The following is a 13,907-nucleotide window of genomic DNA, read 5'->3' as shown; positions in this document are numbered from 1 at the left end:
GTTCTTAATGTCCTGTGGTGGAATTGGCCTGTTCCTGAGCTCTAGAAAATACCAGGTAAAATTGAGAGTGAGTGACATCGGTTGCTGTTAGGACTAGGTAGCCACAAATATTCAGTTGTGAGTCATCTCTCTACATGAGATTGTTTGCGCTCTTTTTTATCAACTGTTATCAAATTGCTGTGCAGTGGGTAATTTGATAAATTATCACATTTTACATATAGGGAGGGTTTCTTGCCACAATTCATACTTGTGGAATATTCTCTTCCGCTAGGAGAGGGTGTAGAACTGCGGGTTAACTTAGAGAGAGGAGGTGGGCGGAGCCATTAGCTATTTCTAGCAATAAACCAAGTTGCATTGCAGCTTCTAGGTAGATTGGAATCTGTTAGACAATTAGATTATTAATATTATTTGAAAATCAGAAAATACATAACTTTGAGATACTGTTTGCTTATATTTTAATGTCAATATGTATGATAATTTCCCATTTTTCATTGATTCTGATTTGCAAATTTTTCCACATTTTAACATCTCTGAAATGGGGGATACATCTTACACTTCATGGGATCTTAGATTGGTTGTTGGTAGAACTCCCTACCCACCTTGGTGGAACCCCCCTCTGATATCAGTATTTTTAGATCTAAAGTTGCTGGTTCTGCAGAGAAGACCCTCCCAGCCTCTTGTCCAGGGTGGTGCAGGTGGGGCAGAGGGCTAGTTGCCAGCAGTCTGGGAGCCCCGTGGGGAAGAAGACTTGGGGGGGTCAGTATTGATTACATCCCTTGACTTTGGTGTGGTGCCCTCACGCTCACGTATTCTGGGTGTCCCCTGGTCCCTCTCTGCTACCCTCTAGAGAGAACTAGTCTTCTGTGGAATGGGAGAGGAGGAGAAGGGAGCAGACAGCTTTCACATTCCTCCCTCCTGGCTTCCTTATTAGTCTTCCCCCCCCACACACACCCTGCTCCTCCCTCCCCCCCCCACACCTTCCTCCAGACTTACCTGGAGCAGCAGTTCCTCAGCCTCTGGAGGATTGTGGGTGTCAGGTTACCCCTGAGTCTATCGCACTGCAGTGTTCTCCCCCCCATAAGTCAGTGAGTGCTGGTCCAGTCTTCCGGCTTCTAAAATGTGTTGTTATTCTCTCTCTTCCCATCATTTTTGTCCTCGTGGGTTTTTGAGTTTTAAGAAATTGCCTTACTATAGTTTTAGTAGAACTCGCTTATTGAGACTTTAATTTGCATTTCCCTGATTATTTAAAGAGTTGACATCTTTTCATGTGCTCATTCATATTACATAGTTTTTCGATCTTGTGCATATTTAAGTCTTTTCCCCGTTTTCTAAGCATTGTTTTCTACTTTTTTCCTTATTTGTAGGAGTTGTATATTCTGGATACCAATCCTTTGACAGTTTCTGGCTTGTTCTTCACTTTGTGGTGTGGAACTTTTGGTGAACAAAGGTTCTTAATTTTAATATTGAGTTTATTAATATTTTCCTTTGTGATTTATATTTTTTCTTATTTAAGAAATACTTTCCTACTCTGAAATTATAAATACATTCTCCTCTGTTTTCTTCAAAAAATTGTGTAGTGTTGCCTTTCACATTGGAGCCTTTTTCTACTTGGAATTAATTGAAAATATGTATGATGATAAGAGTGATTCAATTTCATTTTTTTACATATAGATAGCTGATATAGCCCATATGTATTGAAGAGTCCAGCCTGTCTTTTTGAGCTCAGTGTCAGCTCCGTTGTAAATCAAGTATCTGTCAGTTTGGGGGTGTTTTTATGGCTACTGTTTTCTGGTTCATCAGTTAGTTTACCTACCCGTGTCGTCTTGATTTGTTTGTAGAACCTCTGGATGTCCTCTTGCTGTTTACTCAGATTCTTCATCTTTTGTTTCTTTAAACAAATTAATGAAATAGAAATTAAACATACACTAGAAGACTATTAAAGTCAAAAGCTATTTTGCTGAAAAGCTTAATGAAATGAAACAGTTCTAGCACAGTCACGTGCTGCATAACGACGTTTTGGGCAGCGACGGACCACTACACAGTGGTGGTCCCATGGGATAATAGTGGAGCTGAAAGATTCCTGTCACCCAGTGACGTCGTAGCCATCATAACATCATAGCACAGCACATTACTCGCGTGTTTGTGGTGACGCTGGTGTAAACAAACCTGCTATGCTGCCAGTTGTATAAAAGGAGCACAAGCAATCCTGTGTAGGGTGTGCTTGACAGTGATAACAAACACCCGGGTTTGTGGTTTGTGTATTTACTGCGCCGTACTTCTTATCATGAATGTAGAGTTCTCTTTCTACTTATATAAAAAAAGTTTGCTGTAAAACAGTACGCCTTGGTATGCTGGCAACCAGGTGACATGTCACTACACATTCTCCTACGTCTCGTGTTTACCGCCTCTCTCGATCGCATCATTTTCTCTTGATTTAATCTCATGTGTTGTACGGGAACGGGCTGTACAGGTGAGTAGCCCAGCAGCACTACACAGCCCGGTGTGCAGTAGGCTGGACCATCTGGGTGTGTAAGTGCACACTCTGATATTCGCACAGGATGACACTGCCTGAGGACGCATTTCTCAGAACGTGACCCCACCCCGAAGCAGCACGTGACTGTAATCAAAGAGAGAGAATAGAGGCGCTGGATGGCTCAGTTGGTTAGAGTGCGAGCTCCTAACAACAAGGTTGCTGGTTCAATTCCCGCATGGGATGGTGGGCTGTGCCCCCTGCAACTAAGATTGAAAATGGCAACTGGACTTGGAGCTGAGCTGCGCCCTCCACAACTAGATTGAAGGACAATGACTTGGAGCTGAGGGGCCCTGGAACAAACAGTTACCCAATTAAAAAAAAAAAAGAAGAGAGAGAGAATATAGACATAGTAGGAATGGAAAATACTGCAGAGATTAATCATTAATAAGAGCATATAATGAACAACTCTTTGTCAATTAAAAAAAAGAAAATCCAGCAAACATCCATGTACTGGCTACTCTATGCCCAGTGCCCTGAAACTCCCTGATGTCCTTCTGTAGTGTATTTCCTCCCACCCCAGCCTTCTCAGAAGGAACCCCCATCAAGAATGTCGTGTTAATCCTTTTTGTGCTTTCATTTATGCTCTGCTGTACACACATGCACATCCGCCAAACACGTGCAGATTGATGGGCTCCATCCCTGCCCTCTGTGACGTGTCACATACCGTTAGCCTTCAGCCTGCTCCTGTCGACTCCGTTCTGTGAGGCTCGTCTGTGCTGATGGACTGAGTTCAGCCTTTTTGTTTTTTATTGTGTGGGATTCTGTTTTATAAATATACCACAGTTTATTCATTTTCTTGCTAGTGGAACTTAGCTTGTTTTTCTATTACAAACAATACTGCTATGAGTAGCTTACTTATGGTCCATACGAGGGTTCCTTTGGGATAATAAATGCTCATGTACAGAGTTGCTGGCCTGTTCACGTGCCCATCTTTAACTTTACTAGATATTGCCAAGTTGTTCTCCAGAGTAATGGTTGTTTGCTTAGTACTTTTCTTTTTTTCTTTCAGTGCCTGAAGACCTCTCCTTAGAAGAGAGAGAAGAACTCCTAGACATTCGTCGAAGAAAAAAGGAACTTATTGATGACATCGAGGTAAAACAAATTTTTAGTTTTCACTTTTAGGTAAAACAGTGTCAGTAGCTTCATGACAATGTAAAAAATGGGTGTCTAGTATGTGGATATCTGAACCACACAAAGAGACAGTGAGAGAATTATCCAGATTGGTAAAGCAGAGACCGTGCTCACCAGGCTGTGCAAACTCAGGGGTGGAAATCAAGACACCACAGGCCTGGAGTCAGCAGTAAGTGACTTGTGACGCCAGAGTCACAAAGGGCATTTTTAAATAGCAGCAGCAATCTGTAGACATATTGCTCTCTAAAATTGTATAATAAGACCTGCTTTTGTGTACCAATATTCTGAGCACAAGGAACATTGCCTGTCACATTTTGGGCACTCTGGTATCTTTTAAGTAAGTGAATAACATAGATGGAGCTCTAGATGCTCCTCACGCGCCTGCCGACCAGCGGGTTAAAGTAGCATGACAGTAAAACAGGCAGCTAAACACTGTACTTAACACATCCGTGTGCTCAGAGGACAGAGTGGTGGGGGTCCCACAGGAGAAGCAAAGGCGTAACACCAGTTTCGAGGAGTAGAGTGTCTATAACTGTTGCAGAAATTATTCAGAAGACCAGCACTCGCGGCTTCCCGGTGGGGCTTTCTTGGGAAATCAGTCAGACGTGGCTCTTCTTTCAGAAACGTCCTAATCATTGTCATGCCAAAGTAAATTTGGCCTCACAGGCTGCTGGCTGCAAGGCCAAGCCTTGTCCAGACAATAACTCCTTTCTAAGAGCTCGCATTTTAAGTGTGAGGTTTCTTGGCACACAAAATAAAAGTGTTCCTAATAAAAATTTCTTTGTATTTGAAAAATAATTCGTAGAACTTTTTCTTCTAAGATTACCCTTCGTGCTTGGAAAAATCAGGTAACCCTGAGTAGGTGCTTTGGTTGAAGAATCAGAGTATGTTTGAAGGTTAATGGACTTGTGTGGACATTAGTAATAGTAGTACCTGTGGAGTCGCATAGAGCTTTCACAACCTCAATTTTGGGTCGAGAATGCTGATGCCCAGAGAGGTTAAGAGGGTTGCGAAAGGTCTCTCAGCCAGTAAGTGGTGGAGTCACATTGAGGGACCAGGGACTCTGTCCCTTCTGGCGTTCTTGGCATGTCTAAGGGCCACTGTTTTCACCGCCTGGGCTCTGTCCATGGTACTTGGTCTCATGCAAAGTGCTGGAAATCATCCTGAGTCTGGTGGTTAGGGGACCTGATCTAAATTCGTGTAAGCCTCACCTTCTGTCCTCGTTGTCCTGAGGACGTTGCCCGCCATGAAGGAGAAGGCAGGTGGGCATGTGGGGGGGATGTCTCACAGCTGCAGGAAGTGAACTAAGGACTCGTTGCTCTCGTCTTGCTGCTTCAGTCTTTTTACACCTGTGAGTTCTTCCCAGTGTCCCTTCCTGATTTTACACACAAATCCTCTAGAACCTACCTGGTAGAAAACTCTGATCTCCTTCTGATGAGACGTGGACAAATAATTTTTCTTTCTCCTGTATTTGGGTGGCTCTGATTAGGAGACTCTCTCTGCAGCAAGAACAGGTATTGGTTTTTCCATACCTGTAGTGGGATCCAGATGAGACCTCAGCGAAGTGGTCCCTGGAAAGCTAACATTTCTCTGAGTCTAGGAGGAGAACTGTAAAGACCCCCCCCTCCTAACCCCCACATTCTCTTCTTTTTTTTGACAGAGACTGAAATATGAAATTGCTGAGGTGATGACAGAGATCGACAATCTGACTTCTGTGGAGGAGAGGTAAGTAAGCGGCCCACAGCAGCGCCTCAGGGAGTCGTTTCCTCTAATCTCCCCCTGCTCCTGCCCTTCGCCGAGGAGTCTGGGTGCTTCTCTCCCACTTTCGCTACTTTCGCCTGTAGTTCAGGAAGCAGCACAGGCACCTCCAAATTAACCTACACAGAAGTAACCTTTCTGTACAACAGGCCACTATGCTTTTCTTTCATTGCTGCTTCTCGTCATTAGCTTTTTCTGAAGAAGTTGTCAGCTGTAAAGGAGCCACAAGCAAGGGTGGGGAGGGCTCTGGGAGCCTTTCCCTCAGGAGTTGTCCTGAGGGGCAGTGGCCAAAGGGCCATGGTCGGCTGCTCACTGCACTTTGTGCGAATGTCCAGTAACAATTTCTTACTTATTTCTAATGCATAGCAAAACTACTCAGAGGAACAAGCAAATAGCTATGGGAAGGAAGAAATTCAACATGGATCCCAAAAAGGTAAGAGAACATTTTCAGTTGTCTGACCTGCGAGAGAGAGATTGATGGGTTTCCATGGCTCTCTGCCTTTTGAACAAAGGTGGTCATACACCTCATAAAAATACGGAGAGTTGATGTTAAATTTTTATCAATAAAAGGGCTGCTAGTGAGTGGGGTGAAGCAAAAGTATCTGTTGAACTGAACCCTGGACCCAAAAGTCTTTCTTTATGTCTGAAGTTCTGAGTGAGGACGGGTTTCTCGGGAGCCGGCCCCTCTGCAAAGCCAGGCCACGCCCCGTTTCCCGCTTGAGGCAGAACCCAGGGCAGGGAGTCTCGTGGTTTGTCGGGTCCAGCTGGGCAGAGTTTGCACTTTGTGGTCTGATGGGTCAAATGGCTCAAGTAAGAGGATGTTCGTTATTCATTCACTTTAGAAAGGTATCTGTGTGAAAGACCAAGGAACTGTCCAGATTTAAGCCTTGGTCTTAAGTGGGATCTTCTAGTAAAACATCCCACAGTAATGAAACCTGCAATGTGTAGGTGCTTGTTCTTGAGCTAAAGGACTTAGCAGAAGCTATTAAGCCAGTTGTGAGATTTCTTTTGGTTTTGGAGAAGGAGAGCGGGCCCCCTCCCTGCTGATTTCTGATCACGAGCTGGTTCACTCCAGTGCTCTCTGGTCTTTAACTGGTTTTCACTTTTTAAAACATCTTTCTTATTCTTTTGTTTTTGGCATTGAGCCTCTGTGATAATTATTTGTTCATTCAATAAATTTTGACTATGGGAATTACTCTGTGCGAGGTCTATACACTTACGTTACTAGGTGCAAACACAGTTGCAAATGTTATTTAAAGAAATACGTGCCATTTTTCCCTGTTCACGGTTTGCAGATTTGGATTTTCTTAAGGTCCAGCACGGCTACAGCTGCAGGAGGGTCTCTGTGTAACTGGTGTGCTCTGGCCCCACCGAACGTGCTTCCAGTTCTCTGCTTATGGGGCATAAGTCAGCTCCAGTCGTTAGTGGGAGTAATTGTGGACACTTGGTAATGATGTGACATTTGGGGTCAGTAACAAGTTTTTATTTTCTTTAGAAGTTGAGTTTGTAGAGCTGAACTAGCAGCAGAGATAGTAAGCAGTGGGAGCAGCTCCCAGGGGGAGAGAGATCATTTAACAAGCGGATGTTTTTCAAACGGAACTTTATGTTAAAGTGGATCCCAGGATGGCACACCGGGAAGTTCCTGGGTAAAGTCACATCTTGCCCATGAAACACACAAAGGTCTGTACCTGTTTCCATGGCGCCGCCAGTCTGCACCCCGTCCTCTCTGTCAGGGTCTTGCCTGTCTTCTTCGTTTGCAGGTACTGTGTGTCAGGTTTATAGTAATAGGGGCTGGCATTTATGGAGCACTTGCTCTGTGCCAGGAGTTGTGCTCAGGAGGCACTGTAATTAGTACGCTTTAGTCCCTACAACAACTGTGTGAGGTAGTTTCCACTTCGTTTCCTGTTTCACAGTGGGGGAAAGGGAGGCACGGAGCAGCCACGGAGCTCCCCCAGGGTGGTAACAAGGAACCCGACTCAGGCTGCACTTCCCGAATCCTGTGGACTCAGTTGGTGTGTAGGTGGCTCGGTCTAGCCTGGACGTCCAGGACCACTAGTCAGCTCTGGGGCCTGCCAAGCACGTGGTGGGAAGTGGGCGTTCCGTGTTGTGCCTGGGCTGCGGCAAACTGCTATACAGCCTTTGCTTTACACTCTTCACCAAGAAGATTTTTAAAAATATTAGTTATTAGTTCATTTGACAACTTACTTGTAATTATGTTTCTCAATAGAAGCAGACGGTACATGTTTGCTTTAAGTGGGGAAAATTTATCAAAATTCTCTGCTTTTGTGGACTGGGTGATAGCACTTGTTTTGGTCAGCTTGGGCCGCCATAACAAAACACCACAGACTGAGGGGCTTAACCAATAGAAATTCATTTTCCACAGTTCTGGAGGCTGGAAGTCTAAGGTGAGGGTGCCAGCAGGGTCGGGCTCTGGAGAGGGCCTTCTTTGTGGCTGGCAGATGGCCGTGTTCTTGCTGTGTCCTCACGGCAGGAGAGCAAGCGCTCTGGTGTCTCTTCCTATATGGACACTAATCCCATCAGACCAGAGCCCTGCCCTCGTGACCTCGTCTAACCCAGATCAGCCCCCGAAAGGCTCGTCTCCTCATACATCGCTTCAACTCACACATTTTCAGGGGATGCAGGTTCAGTCCATAATAGTACCAATGATCTCACATGCTTCAGACATAATTCAAAATTGCATCTACCCCCCCAACCCTTTGTGCCTGTTAAACCATGTGACATTGTGAAACACAATGTTATTTACTGTCAGCCTAAATACATTGTTTCAGGCTAGAAGGATGTTAAATCACAGAGCGGTAACATTTGGAGTAAGGACCTTTGCTTTGTTCAGGTGCATTAGATACCCAGAAGTAGCACTTAGGTTTATAAATGAAAGAGGAAAGTATTAGACTAGGGAAGCTGAAAACACTCTACAGCCTCTCCCTTGTATTCCCTGTTTCCTAGAAGTGCCTTTAAAAATATAATAGATAAATTCATAAAAAGCAGGAGTCCCTTCAGTGGAGTAGAAATTGAGGAATCTCCGAAAGACACCATAAATGAGAGCCTGAAGCACATGCCGCAAGGGACAGCAGTGCCCCGGCTGACATGCTCAGGGGCTGCAGGTGTGGGGCATAGGCCCGTAGGGACATCCAGACTGTCCACCCTTTGCTGCACCCTTTGCTGAGCTTGCACTGAGCAGTAGTGTGTGCCCCCAAGTGGGAGAAGAAAGGGGGGGCACTTAGCTCATGAAAACAGGCTGCGCTGTGGGCAGCTGGCATCATAGGGAGGAGGAGGAGGAGGAGAAACCCGCTCCCAGAGACTAGCTACTGAGCACCCACCTGGCTGTGTGACCTCCTCTGCCAGGTCCCTGAGGGCAGCTACTGTAAACTCCAGAAACAGACGGCATGCAGTTAGGTTACCGGAGAATCTTAGGACAAAGACGCACACCTAATCAGGAATCACCAAACCTACCAGGAAACTGACACGTGGAAGAGACATGAAACTCAACAAACAGAACTAACACTGGAGGAAACAGACCTAATAGAAGCAGTAGAAGGAAACATTAAGAGTAGGATATTTTTAGATATTATAAATATCACCAAAGAGATATGGTAGGATGTTCCTTATCTATGATACAAATACAGGGAGTTGTAAAAACAATTCAAGGAAATGAAAAACTGTGTCACATAAACACCTGAGAGCCGGCCTGTAAGCTGGAGAGGACTCAGCTGAAGGCTGCATTCGTGAGCTGGAATTTAGAGCTGGATAATTCTCCCCGTAGTTTTGCACAGAACACCACCAAGACGTGGAAGATGGGTCTAGCAGCTCAAATTTTGCCTAATAAAAGTCTTAGAAGGAGAGAGAAGAAAATGGAGTGGAGGAAATATTTCATAGAAATATTGGGATATTTCAAAACTAGATTAAGATCAAACTCTCAGATTCAAAAGGCTCCAATGCCAAGCTCCACAATTTTTTTTAAAAGACCTATATGTACATATATCGAGTGAAATACTAGGAAACTTGTGGATAAAGAGAAATCCACTAAATTTCCAGGAAGGAAAGACCAGATTCTCTAAGAACAAGAATCATAGGAAGCTTGTTCTCAGCGACGCCGAGTCAGACAGTGGGGAGACTGCTTCCCAAGGTCTGCGGAGAATTGACAGAAATTAGCCACTGAGACCTTCTGTGATCTGCAGAAGCTGAGTGATGAGAACAGTCCACCTCTAAACCAGAAATGAATCCAAGAGTGAGGTGCCGGATAAAAAAAGAAGCCAGCAGAACTGATGGTTACATCTGAAAGACTGATTGTTGAAGGAATATTTTTCCTAGTAGATTCAGTTCCTGCAGCTTCTGTAACAAATGACCACAAACTTCATGGCCTAACACAACAGAAGTTGAATCTCTCCCAGTCCGGAGGCCAGAGGCCAAGATCAAGGTGTGGGCAGGGCGGCTCCTGCTGGAGGCTCAGGGACAGGGAGCTCTAGGCCTGTCCCACTTTTGGTGGCCGCCAGCAGCCCTGGCGTTCCTTGGCTTGTGGCCGCACCAGTGCAGTCGCTGGCCTCCCTGTCACGTGGAGTGTGACATCTCCTCTTCTGTCTCGTACAAGGACACGTGCCACTGGATTTAGAGCAGGTCTGCTTCTGGGTCCATCGTCCTCTGCTTCTGCCTGTTTCACGCCGCAGACACAGTCTGGTCTCCTTCTAAGCTGTTCTCTTTGCCGCTGGCTTTCGGCTCCGTCTTCTCTTCTGGTCCCTGGCCTGGGCTCACCCCAGTGGCTCCATGTTTTCCATGACAGGGCCTCACACAGTCTCCCAAAGGGAGCTGCAGCATCACCTGGTGCCTCTGCGACCTTCCGTGTGTACCCTTGAAGCGCAGAAGAGATGACCTTGCTCGGAGCCTGTTTTCTCATATCCTTGGATGTTTCATAGACTCTCCAAGATGCTCCCTGGTGTTTGGGGGCATTGAATTTTAGAGCAGGTCACGAGCATGCAGAGGAACTCATGACAGCCCGCGCCCATCCCGTTCAGTTCTGGGGGTACCGGCCTGGCCGGGGCCTTGTCACCACAGCGTTCTGTAGACAGCTGGAGGGCTGGACAGGTGCAGGGCCCTCTCAGAGCCGTGGCCCAGCCGAGGACGCGCATCCACCGCCCAGAGCAAGACGTGCGTGGGGGGCACGTGGGGGGTGCCCTGGGGCGGCTCCTCCTCGGGTAGATTCTACTCCATCTCCATGGACTGTAGTGTTGCTTTTTCTGAAAGTTCATATTAATGGAATGAAAATATACTCGAAGTCCTTTTACTCCGTGTCACGGCTGTCAGACGTATCCATGCGGTTGAGTGTTTATTGCGTCTCTTTGCTGCATAGTCTTCCATCATAGGAATACACCAGGATGCATTTATCTGCTCTCGTACTGACTGCTGGGTTGTTCCCAGTTTCTAGAAATTCTAAAGGAGGATCCTGTGGACACTCATGCCTTTTAAGAACTTCAGCTGTACCATGGCTGGGAGGGAGCGCTGGTGACACTGAGAGCTTCAGCTGGAAGGTCATCTCTGAACTTGTAGAAATAGCCTCGGGCAAATTGAGGACAGAATTCCCGATTCCCTGCCAAGCTTTTGTCAACATGTATTTTGAAACCAGCTCAGTAGCTGTGTTGGATAAAGTTCTGCTGTTCTGAGGAGTTCTCATGAGACAGCACAGCTCGTCCTGGCCAGGACAGCCCCTGCAGCGTTTCATTCAGAGATGGTGGCTGCGCCCTGTTGGTCCTTCATGCGGCCTGGATTCTGACTGCCTTAAGCTCAATGGCATTGCAGTCAGGTGACGAGTTTAGTCATAGGTACCAGTAAACCCCAGGAGCATCGCTCACACGAGGGGACTGGCGTCTCACCAGTGTTGGGGGTCTTTCCTTCGCACCATAGCTGGTGGGGCTCTGATCGTCACTTCTGCATTCAGGGTAGGAAGGAGGAGGGGGGAGCACTGTGTGCCCACAGGTCCCCTTTATCAGGACACCAGCAGCTTTCTTCAGTCCTCCCCACGGACCTCGGTCTGACCAGAACTGTGTCACAAGGTCATTTCTAGTTGCATGGGAGGCTGGGAAGGTGATTATGTAGTGAAGGAAGGGAAAGGGAGAGGGGGCTTGGGAACCGGTACTGGCTGGCCACCCTCGGACGACGTGTTTCCCTCAGACACCACAGCTCCGGCTCCTGAGCTTGGGAAATTTGGTGTTATTGTCACCGCTGCCTTCATGGTCGCTAATGACCACGGAAAACGGTTTGTTCAATAACCTGTTTGTCTTTCGGCCTGTTCAATGGCCAAGAGGAATGAAGAGGCATGAGTGTGCTTTTCTTTGATGGATCAGTGTGGTGTGGCCGTGAGACGCAGACGGTGCTGCTGTATTGTTCGCGTGCAAACCACCGCGTCATTGCCCGCGGTGTATTTCTGTCCCTAAAGGAGACTGGGTGGCCCCTACACTTCCTTCCTTTCTCCTGTTCATCTTCAGGGAATTCAGTTTCTCATAGAAAACGACCTGCTGCAGAGCTCCCCAGAAGACGTGGCCCAATTCCTGTACAAAGGAGAAGGCCTGAACAAGACTGTCATCGGGGACTACCTGGGAGAGAGGTAGGTTAAGGCGAGTGAGCAGCCTGCCCTCCATTGCAGGGTCTGTCACCCACGGGGAAGTGCCCCGTCAGGTGGCAGCCGTGTGAGCGGCAGCCTCACAGGTGGATTGAAGATGGAGAGAATCTGCAGGCACCTCTCTCTGGGGCAGTGCCTCACAGCCCAGCACGCGGGTGCTCGGGTGTCGGCCGTGCAGGCTGGTGTTTGGGGTCTTAGGACAGTCTGCCAGCCTGCCTTACCAGTGTGGGGTTGTCAGTACTGTTTCGTCTCCTTCGCACTAACCTGCCAACAGATGTACTGGGAGAGTATCTTAGCTTTCAGTCACGCGAAACTAAAAACCACAAAAATTGGCTCTAGAAAGTGTCTGTCTTAAAATGACTGCAGTCGTCTCCGTGGGCTGTGAAACACCCTCCCTTTCTTTCTAGGGATGAATTTAACATTAAAGTTCTTCAAGCTTTTGTTGAACTCCATGAGTTTGCTGATCTCAACCTTGTACAAGCGTTAAGGTGAGTGTTTGGTCACGTGCTGTTAGAGAGGAAGGGGGAGGAAGGAGGAAACTCAGGGAGTGCTGCCCACACCTGCAGACGCTGGCATCCCTTATTTCAGGGGGTCTCTCCAGTGCCATGGGCACCGGGCACCGAGAGCCGGGCACAGCTCATGCTGGAGGCTCATGCTGGCTTTGCTGGGTGGCTGGTTCTGTGTTCCATTCCCGGTTCCTGGCTGTCTTTCATTTTAAATGAGATGGGGCAATTGCGTGCGGGCTTCCTTCCCTCTGTCGTGGCCTGGTCTCAGTGCTGTCCAGGCACAGGTTCACTTCCTGCCTCGTTTGGCCTTAACGCTAACCGTGTGGACACCCACTGTGTGGACTTCCTGCCCTCGGGGGCCACCCAGTCCCAGTCTTGTCTGGGTAAAGCCAGGTATCACTGATGTCATCAGGGTGACAGCCCTCCAACCCCCCGATGATGCTGGGGGTTGAGGTACAGGGGCCGTTCAAGCTCCCTCCTGGACCATGGAGAGGCTCTGCTTTTCATCCCGGCCAAGGCACCAATGGCTGCACTCCCAGCCTGGGCTGCGCTGCCTCTACGTCTGGTCTGGGTCACCAGGAGTCTGCAGGGTCCCTGCTGTGAGCGAGTCCCCACCTGCTTTGCCCCAACATAAGCCCCTCGTCCATCCCTCGTGGCCGTCCGTCAGCTGCAGACTGGGGTGTGGCTGCATTGCTCTCTCAGTATCATTGCCTGATGCTCAGCAGCTAGCCTGGGCTGAAGAACGCACTGCCCTCTGAGAGTCCTGCAGCTGGGAGTCGGGAGTTTCAGATTCAGTTTTTGAAAACTCTGGAGGTCTGGGCGTGAATCCACGTGTGGTCATGGCGGCCAGGATTCCATTCCTTTTGGCCAGTCAGTCTCTCTGGCCTGGAGCCACAGGGGTTCCTGACTGGGTCCTGCAGGTGACAGCGTCTGGCAGGGGGCTCCCTGCTGCCGCGCTGCTCAGTGGGTCCTTGGCTCTGCCCGACCCCAGCTCCTGTCATCCCTGTGCCTCGTCCCCCATCTCAGCGGGGGGGCTGTGGCACTCAGCCCGGAGCAGGGGCCTCTGGATGGCTGAGGCGCCGTGGAGGCGGCTTCACTCACCTACACGGCCGCTCCCCGCGTCCCTCCTGGGTAGGCACATGAGGCCAGGACCACGGAAGCTCGCTGCCTTTTGTTCCCCTCCAGACAGTTCCTGTGGAGCTTCAGGCTTCCGGGGGAGGCTCAGAAAATCGACCGCATGATGGAGGCGTTCGCCTCCCGCTACTGCCTGTGCAACCCTGGCGTCTTCCAGTCCACAGGTCAGTGGCAGCTGTGGCCCAGCACTTGTCCCTGCTCGGAGCCCAAATGGCCA

At 48.3% G+C, this 13,907-nt stretch overlaps 1 protein-coding gene across 7 annotated transcripts in view; it reads left to right on the top strand.

The window, feature by feature from the left end:
- CYTH3 (cytohesin 3) overlaps nt 1-13,907 on the top strand; it is a 65,256-nt gene that overhangs the window by 41,404 nt on the left and 9,945 nt on the right. For all 7 annotated transcript variants that reach the window (XR_013992366.1, XR_013992367.1, XR_013992368.1 and 4 more), the window contains exons 2-7: nt 3,543-3,625; nt 5,325-5,389; nt 5,789-5,855; nt 11,917-12,035; nt 12,458-12,538; nt 13,742-13,854. Coding sequence is in view for 2 of the 7 variants with exons in the window: in XM_081035282.1 (XP_080891408.1) it covers nt 3,543-3,625; nt 5,325-5,389; nt 5,789-5,855; nt 11,917-12,035; nt 12,458-12,538; nt 13,742-13,854 (528 nt within the window). In the remaining 5 variants the exon portion in view is untranslated. The remainder of the gene's footprint in view (nt 1-3,542; nt 3,626-5,324; nt 5,390-5,788; nt 5,856-11,916; nt 12,036-12,457; nt 12,539-13,741; nt 13,855-13,907) is intronic.

This window comes from Rhinolophus hipposideros (assembly GCF_964194185.1).
Source record: "Rhinolophus hipposideros genome assembly, chromosome: 23".
NCBI classification, from domain to species: Eukaryota; Metazoa; Chordata; class Mammalia; order Chiroptera; family Rhinolophidae; genus Rhinolophus; species Rhinolophus hipposideros.
This window is presented reverse-complemented; position numbering and strand designations above follow the sequence as displayed.